General features: G+C 71.7%; 1 protein-coding gene across 1 annotated transcript; it reads left to right on the forward strand.

Moving 5' to 3' along the window:
• Nucleotides 1–1539: 1539 nt before the first annotated feature.
• Nucleotides 1540–8497, forward strand: SPIRE2 (spire type actin nucleation factor 2; the record flags this gene model as incomplete). Its single annotated transcript, XM_082005691.1, has 15 exons — nucleotides 1540–1753; nucleotides 4721–4758; nucleotides 5043–5402; nucleotides 5726–5806; nucleotides 5879–6043; nucleotides 6147–6233; nucleotides 6350–6473; nucleotides 6574–6743; nucleotides 6850–7000; nucleotides 7132–7265; nucleotides 7571–7705; nucleotides 7786–7853; nucleotides 7942–7969; nucleotides 8088–8203; nucleotides 8287–8497. 15 exons carry the CDS (start codon nucleotides 1540–1542, stop codon nucleotides 8495–8497), a joined length of 2082 nt encoding a protein of 693 aa, XP_081861817.1.
• Between the last annotated feature and the right edge of the window lie 375 nt (nucleotides 8498–8872).

The following is an 8872-nucleotide window of genomic DNA, read 5'->3' on the forward strand; positions in this document are numbered from 1 at the left end:
CGGCGTGCGGGTCCGGCCGGGGCTGGGGCCGGCACTGCGCTCCTGACACCCTGCAATGTGCCCTCGCCCTGGCAATGGTGCATTGGAGTAATCCTGGAGATGCACGGACACGTTGGATTGTCTGTATCCATTCTCCCCCTTGCCAAACCCCCGGGCACCGCACAGGGCTGCACTCCCAGCTGTCCAACTCTGTTTTCCCATTTCCTTCCCCAAAGATGGAGCTGACATGGCTCAGGTTCTCCAGGACAGGCATTCCTCTCCCGTGGCGCTGCAGGCCCCATCCCAGACTTTTAGCCGATGTCTCCAGCCCCGGGCCAACTCTTTGGCCGCGTGGGATGGACAAGCACCCACGTGCCGGCTCCATCCCGCTCCCAGCCCTGCCAGCACGGCTCTGGGATTGGCACCAGTTTATGCTCATGGGTTAATGGAGCTGAGATGAGGTTTTATGCTCCTTCCATCATGGAAATGGGAAGCTGATCATGACAAGAGCTTTAATTTGCTCTAGCTGACCTTTCGCGGCTGTCCTTTCTGCTCTGCCAGGACCGTCCTTCCCATCCCACGGGACCGGGGTGGCCCGCTGGCCCCCACACCATGGGACATCATCTCCCTAGAGACTCCAGCTCCTCACCCCGGCACCTTCAGCTGGCTTCTGCCGCTCCTGGCCGTGCCCAAGCCATGCTGCAGCATCCAGAGCTCTTCTCCTTCCCTCCTGGGGAGTTTCATTGTCCGGGCCCGCCCTTTCCCTCCACCGGCTCCCCAGGGCTCCCCTCCCTTCCCCACCACCCCTGCAGCCTCTGCGGGCGCGGAGCCGGGGGACGGATGGGTGCTGGCAGGGAAGGGCCTCTGCGTCGCAGGCAGCCAGGAGCTCGTGGCCCTGTTTCCCCGGATGTCCCCCTGGCCCTGCAGCCGTCGCTGGGGGTTCTGTGGGACAACCACCTTGGAGCCTCTGGGCTGTGGCCGAGCCGCAGGCCCTGGGCACCCCGGACCTCTCTCAGGGAGCAGGAGCCATAACCATGTCGTCCCCTGGCAGCGCCTGCACCTGGTCCTCACCCTGGGCACTGCACCCTGCACCCCACACCTTGGGGGCACCCACACCCTGCGCCCTGCACGCACTCGTGCACCCCGCACCCTGCCGTGTCCCTGCACCCCGCACCCCGCACCACGTCCTGTGTCCCGCACCCTACACCCCGTTTCGTGCCCCGCACCCGGTCCCGCACCCTGCGCCCGGATGTTGCACCCTGCCAGTCTGGGCGGGCCGAGCCGTGCCCTACCGTACCGAGCTGCGCCCAGCCGTGCCGTGCCGAGCCGTGCCGAGCCGTACCGAGCCGCGCCCGTCGGCGCCGCTGCGTCCGTCGCGTCGCCTCCCGCTGGGCGCCCCCGGCGGCGGGCGGCGGCGCAGGCGTGGCCGAGCCGCGAGCGCGGGGGCGGTCCCCTCCGCTCCGCTCCTCTCCGCTCCGCTCCGCCGCGCCCCCCGCCCCTCCCGGGGCCCCGCCCGCCCGTGCGGCGGCGGCGGCGGCGGCGGCGCGCGGGGATGGGGCGATGGCGCGGGCGGGCGGCGGCGGCCCGCGGGAGCTGTCCCTGGAGGAGGTGCTGAAGTGCTACGAGCAGCCGCTGAACGAGGAGCAGGCCTGGGCGCTCTGCTTCCAGGGCTGCCGCGCCGCCGCCGCCGCCGCCGTCCCCGCCGCGCCGCTCCGCACCGCCGACATCCGCCTCCGCGGCGACGGCAGCGTCGTCCTTCCCGCACCGCCGCCCGGTAAGCGACGGCCGCCGCGCGGGGTGGCGCCGGCAGCGGGCAGCGCCCGGGCAGGGAGGAAGAGCCGGCACCGGGACTTACCGGCGCCGGCAGGGGGCGTTGCACCGCGACGCGGAGGGACCGGGGATATCGGCAGCCGGGCGGGGGCACCTGCAGCGGCACCGGTGGAGAAGAACCTGTACCGGCAGCGGGGGATGGGCAGGGGAAGCGGCAGCGGCAAGGAGGGGAGCAGGCACTGGCATCGCCGGTACCGGCAGCAGGGGACATATGCGGCACGGGGGGCACCGGCTGCGGGGGTGCGGCACTGGAGAGACTGGGAGGATGGGCGAAAGGGCCGGCACCGGGGCCGGGAAGGCGGCACTGGCACCAGCACGGATGGGGGTGAACCCCAAGCCCTGGCCCTGGCAGGGGGACTGGCATCAGCACCGGCACAGCCGGGACCATTGCTGGCACTACGGGTACTGGTGTAGGTGGTGGACCGGTAACTGGGGGTCCAGGGCTGGTGTGGCACCAGCAGCGGCCCTGTCAGGGCCTGGCTGGGTGATCCAGTGAGGCTGGACCCAGGGGGTGGGTGTGTGGGGTGCCCATGGGTGTGGGGCTCACGGGGCCAGCACCCCCATGAGGCTGCAGGACACTGAGCCCCATCGGGGTGGGCAGGACACATGGCAAGGACAGACAGACACAGGGACACACACGCGCACACGCACCTGCCTGTACCTACCCACGCACCTGGACCCCACAGGGGACCCCGTCCCCAGCTCGGTGTGTCCCCACAAGGCTCTGGCCCAGCCCTTGCCCTCCCCCAGCCCCCAGGAACGGTGTTTTGGGGAGCACCGTCCCTGACCTTCGCCCTCACGGCCGCGCCCTCTCTGCGGGCGGCTGGCGCTGCGGGGCAGGCCCGTGCGGCTTACCGGCTGTGATCAGGCTCGGCCGGCTGCCAGCAGCGATGCCGGTTGCCCCGGCATGGCAGGAACACCCCTGCGCCTATGGACAGAGTGCCGCAAATGGCTTCACCCACCTCCACCCATGGGGAGGCCGGCGCGCCCGGGGACCGTGCCTGGTCCTCAGCACTGTCGGGGGCTGCGGGGGTCTCCCGGGGGGCTCACAGCCAGGCAGGGACGCTGCGGTCTCGCTGCCTGTCCTCGCTGCCGGCGGTCGGGCAGGGGACACTCCCGGCGGCAGGGCCGCGAGTGCGGGGCTGAGCCAGGGGAGATGGGAGATGGGGAGAAGGGCGCAGGCAGCCCCTGGGGACTGGGGCGCGTGGGGCAGCGCAGGCTGTCTGTGGCCAGTGCCGTGCCTGCGGCAGGGCCATGCGCAGGCACGGCACATGCCCACGGCAGCGTGGTCACACCAGCTCTGCCGGTCGCACGTGAGAATGGCCCCACACCATTCCCTGAGCCACCGCAGCCGCTGTGCCAGAGCCGAGGCCACCGCGCCACCTCCTGCTCCCAAGTCCCTCCCGTGCCGGCCTGAGCCACCTCACCCAGGGCTCTGGGTGCCTCCCAGCACCGCTGCAGGCGGCAGCAGCTGCCTGGCACACAGTTTGACAACACCCAGGCACGGGGCTGGATCTGGGCCGGGTGAGCCGGCTTCGATTGCCCGTCCCGTGGGAGCTCCCTGCTCGGCTGGAGGGAGCTGCTGGGCCCAGCCAGGCTCAAACCGCTGGCCCGGCTCTCACGGTGTTTGCCAAGCCGCAGTCAGCTGGAGGGGGCTCCGGCCAGGCACCGGGTCCGGGGGGGTCGGTGGTGGCATCGCAGGGCATGTGCTGCCATGTCCCCTCCCAGCCAGGACGGAGCACGGCACAGTTGGTGCTGCAGCGGGAACCGGGCACAGCCTGGGGGCATGGACGTGATGCTGGGCCCGTGCGTGGCACCGTGGCGGGGCCAGACCCTGCGTCTCCACCGCTTGCGCTGCCTTTCCCACACGCTGCTTGTCCTGGCACCCCCGGCAGGTGCTGGGCTGGGCCCGCGCAGCCACGGCCGGCACGCGTCCGGCACATCCCTGCGGCTGCCGCATCGATCAGCTAAGGGAGGGCTAATGGCCGGCGCTGCCCTGGGCCGGGGAAGCAGCTCTGCGGCCACTATCAGGAAGTGGAGCCAGGTGCCTCGGGGCACTGCCCTCAGGGACGCTGCAACCGCCACTCCTGCTCCTCGTCCGGCGGCCGTCACGCTGCCGGGAGGGTCTGAGCCGCCTGCGAGCCTGTCCTGGGCTTGCGCGTGTGCGATGCCCCAGCTGTGCTGGCTCTGCAGTGGAAAACAGCATCGTTTGCCGGGCACAGCCCATCACCGCAGCCCACACCGGGCACCTGGGCCGTGTCCTCTGGGCGATCTACCCGTCCTCAATGCACTCCTGCCTGCGGTGCCCATGGTGCCGGTGCCCACACTGCCGATGCCCGCGCTATCCGCGCCCGTGCTGCCGGTACCTGCAGCCCAGAGGAGGGCAAGGGGCATTTCCCCGTGGGTGCAGAGCTCTCAGCTCCCTCCAGCCCCGGGGTGAGGGGTAAAGGGGTGACCCTGCCACCCCTGATGTGCCTGACGGGTCTGGCTGGAGGCAGCGGGGCCGAGCGGCTGGTGCCCGTTTGGGCTCATTGCCCAGGGCTGGCGTCCGCTGCGGTGCCCAGCGAGACCTGCCGCGCTTGGCTGGGCCGGGAGGGCAATGGAGGCTGCGCCACCATCGCGCAGCCGGCACTGCCCGATGCTGAGGCTCAGCTAACGGGTCCGGTCCCCGTTGTCCCGTGGAGCTGTGTCCTGGGATCAGCTCAGGATGGGACCAGCCGGGGACGGGTGTCCTGGCTCGAGGTAGGAGCTGCTGGGGATGGGACCTGCTCAGGACAGCCCCCTCAGGCACCCCACGGCTGGGGCTGGGTGGGCACAGCATCCCCGGGGTGTGGGACAGGAGGTGATGCCGCGGGGGCTGCCCGGCGCGGTGCCGCGGGAGCCAGCGGTGACTCTACCCTCCTTCCCCCAGAGCTGCCTCCACTGCTGACGCCCTCCGCCGAAGCCCAGGTACGTGGGGGCCGGACGCCTGCCCGGCCTCGCTGCAGCCTGCTGGCGCCGTGGCCCGTCTGCCATCGCACCCCGGCGCAGGGGTCCCTGGGTGGGCGCTGCCGCCTGCCCTCCTCGCCCTGCGGTGACGGGGTCCTGGGGTGCCGTGGCGGGACGAGACCCAGCCCCAAGGGCTGGGGGGTGCCGGGGGGCAGCCGGTGCCAGCCATGCATGCCGAGGGGCTCCCCCCGGCACAGCCGGTGCCGAGGTCTGGCCGGGGCCCAGCGGGTGCCGTCTCCTCGCAGATGGTGCAGTCGTTGGGCTTCGCCATCTACCGGGCGCTGGACTGGGGGCTGGACGAGAACGAGGAGCGGGAGCTGAGCCCGCGGCTGGAGCAGCTCATCGACCTGATGACCAACAGCGACTCGGAGGACAGCGGCTGCGGCACGGCCGACGAGGGCTATGGGGGGCAGGAGGAGGAGGAGGAGGGGGGCGAGGGGCCGCCGCGTGCCGTGCGCACCTTCGGGCAGGCCATGCGGTGCTGCGCCGCCCGCCTGGCCGACCCCGCCGAGGCGCAGGCGCACTACCAGGCCGTGTGCCGGGCGCTCTTCGCTGAGACCGTGGAGCTGAAAGCCTTCCTCGCCAAGATCCGTGACGCCAAGGAGGTGAGCGTGGGTGCTCGGTGGCACGGCCGGCACCGCTGCTCGGCCGGGGAAACCACCCGTGGGCCCAAAACGCCAGGGTGAGTGCGGTTCTCCCCTCTGCCTGCCCCAGCCAGGGCTGCCGGCGCGGTGTTCGGCCATACATCCTCTCCTGGGGTGCTGTGCCACGGCACCGCCGGCTCCCCCGTGCCCCAGGGTGGCTCGTAGCGGGGACGGGGGTGCTTTGGGGGCACACGTCTGTGCCGCGGCCCCGTGGCACAGTCCCGGCCTGACCCTCGGTGCCGCTGGGCGCCGGGGCAGGGTGACAGCATCTCATGCCACGGCAGATGCTGCAGAAGCTGAAGGAGGATGAGGAGGCAGAGGAGCGGCCGGCAGCAGAGCTGGGCAGCCTGCGCAACACCGACTGGGTACGGCAGCGCGGCCGGGCGCGGGGGCCGTGCCGGGGCCGTGCGGGGGCTGACGCCCTGTGTGTCCCCCAGGCCCGGCTGTGGGTGCAGCTGATGCGGGAGCTGCGGCACGGCGTGAAGCTGAAGAAGGTGCAGGAGAAGCAGTTCAACCCCCTGCCCACCGAGTACCAGCTCACCCCCTTCGAGATGCTCATGCAGGACATCCGCGCCCGCAACTACAAACTCCGCAAGGTCATGGTGAGTGTAGGCGGGTTGCCCCTGCGCCAGCCCCCGCCGTGGTGCCGTGCCACCCGCCGACGCCGGCACTGACGCTGCCCGCGGCCCCTCTGCCCTCTCCCAGGTGGACGGAGACATCCCCCCCCGGGTGAAGAAGGATGCCCACGAGCTCATCCTCGACTTCATCCGCTCCCGGCCCCCCCTGAAGCAGGTGAGTGCTGGCACCGGGACACCTCCCCGGCACGGCGGTGCCTGGCCTGGGCACCCTGAGGGTGGTCGGCCCCGAGCTGCGGCCACCACCTGAGGTCCCGTCCGTGCGTCCCGCAGGCGTCGGAGCGGCGGCTGCGGCCCCTGCCCCAGAAGCAGAGGACGCTCCACGAGAAGATCCTGGAGGAGATCAGGCAGGAGAGGAAGCTTCGGCCTGTGGAGACGCCGTACCGCAGCCAGAAAGGTACCGGCATCCCCCACCGCTGCGCCGCGCTGCCGGCGATGTGCCCAGCACCGTGGCAGGTCCCCGTCGCTCCGGGACTGAGTCCCGTCCCCGCCTGCAGGCTACAGCTCCCTGCCCTGCATCCCCCACGCCTGCTCAGGCCGCCTGGCCTCCAGCTCCTGCCTCGAGCTCGCCCGGACCCCAGCAAGCGCCGCGCTGGCGCGCCCGCGGCCCCGCGTCCTGCTCAAGGCGCCCACCCTCGCCGAGATGGAGGAGATGAACGTCTCCGAGGCAAGAGAGGGGACGCGGCGGGGCGGGAGGGGGGAGGTCGGGGGACACAGGGGGTCCCTGGGGGCGAGGGGGTCCTCGGGGTGACGCGGTGCCCACGGCCTTGCAGGAGGAGGACTCTCCGGGCGCGGAGGTGCCGCTGAAGCGGGACCGCTCCTTCTCGGAGCAGGACCTGGCGCAGCTGCAGAGCCAGCTGGGGGGTGGCCAGGCTGCGCCCCCGGAGCCGGAGCCGCTGCAGCCCGAGCTCCGGCCCCGCTCAGGTACCCGCCGGACGTCCCCAGCCCCGTGCCACCCCTGTCCCCCGGTCCCCAGGGCGGCTGCGCTGTGCCCTGCGGCAGGGGTGGCACCGGGCAGCGTGGCCTTGCCACGGCCTCCCCTTCCCTCGCTGCAGGCTCCGTCCCCGCCAGCTGCCACCCGCTGCCGGACGGCTCGGCACCGCCCCGCGCTGCCCTCGGCGCCGTGGAGGAGAGGCCGGAGGATGGATCCAGCACTGCCCCCGGCACCAGCTCCAAGCATCTCTGGCTGGTGAGTGCCGGCGGTGGGGCTGGGGACACCATGCGAGCATGACCACGGACACACGGCAGCCTGGCACGAGGGCGCAAGGTGGCCAGCGGGTCCCCGTGGCCCCCCCGCTCTCTTTGCACAGGGTGGGGGGGCTTGAGGCACGCCGTGCCGCGTGCCCTGTGCCCATGCCGGGAGGCTCTGCCTGTGCCGGGGACACTCTGCCTGCGTGGGGATGCTCTGCCCCACGGCACAGGGATGCTCCGGGCCATGCTGCCCCGTGCCACGGCCCTGCGGCAGACCGGGCTGACGTCCCCCCTCGCCGGCAGGAGTTCAGCCACCCCGTGGAGAGCCTGGCCCTCACGGTGGAGGAGATGATCAACGTGCGCAGGGTGCTGGTCAAGGCGGAGATGGAGAAGTTCCTGCAGAGCAAGGAGCTGTACAGCAGCCTGCGGAAGGGGAAGGTGGGAGCTGGGGCCGGAGGGGCCGGAGGGGCCGGGTGCCGCCCGCCCGGCCCCCGGCTCTCACCCTGCTCTGCCCGCAGGTCTGCTGCTGCTGCAGGGCCAAGTTCCCCCTCTTCTCCTGGCCCGCGGCATGCCTCTTCTGCAAGCGGTGAGCGCCGCGCCACGCCATGCCGTGCCGTGGGGCTGGGAGGGTGCCCGCGGTGGCCCCGCTCACCGGCCTCTCTCTGTGTCCCCAGGTCTGTCTGCACCTCCTGCAGCCTGAAGGTAAGGGACCGGCTCCGGCTGGTGCCACTGTGTCCCTGCCCCTGCCCCATCCTTGTCCCCATCCCTGTCCCTGTCCTGCCCCGTCCCTGTCCTGCCCTGACACCCGCACACCCGGCAGATGAAGATGCCTTCCAAGAAGTTGGCTCACATCCCCGTCTACGCGCTGGGCTTCGAGAGCCTTCCCGGCTCGCTGCTGGCCAAAGCCCTGCCGCTGCGGAGGAGAGAGACCTTCTGGTGAGTCCTGCGGCCATGAGCCTTCCTCCCCTCTCCTCCTCCTCCTCTTCGGGCTGTGACTGATGGGGTGCCCTGTGCCGCAGCTCGCTCCCAGGCACGTGCTGGCGCCGAGTGGAAGAGGAGTTCCCCCACATCTACGCCCAGGGCTCCGTCCTGCGCAACGTCTGCAGCGACTGCGCTGGCTTCGTCACCGACGTCATCTGCTCCAGCCGCCGCAGCGTGGCCGTCCTCAACGCCGCGCCACGCCGTGCCGCCAAGGCCCGGTCTCTCTACGGCGACTCCTGGCACAAGTGAGGGGTCCGGCGCAGCAGTGCCGGCTACTCGGGCGCAGACCCCGCTAGCAGCCACCCAGATGTACATATATACATAGGATGTATACATACAGCATCTATATTTATATACCTTACGGACCAGGGGAGGCAAGGATCGGTCCCCACAGGACGTCCCCGCGGGGGGCTGGTGCGGCCCCTGGGGGGACGGCTCCTGCCGCGGGGCGCCCGCAGCCGCCAGCCCCCGCCAGCCTCCAGCCCCGCTTCTGTGCCAAGGCCTGGCTGTGCCGGGCAGGCGCCGGCCACGCCGGGGTACGTGGGCTGCCATGGCCACTCTGTACATCCCCACTCCAGCTAATAAACCCGCTGGGCTGCCCCTGGGGCCGTGTGGCTGTTCCTG

This window comes from Phaethon aethereus (genome assembly GCF_964289735.1).
Source record: "Phaethon aethereus genome assembly, chromosome: 13".
In the NCBI taxonomy this organism is placed as follows: Eukaryota; Metazoa; Chordata; class Aves; order Phaethontiformes; family Phaethontidae; genus Phaethon; species Phaethon aethereus.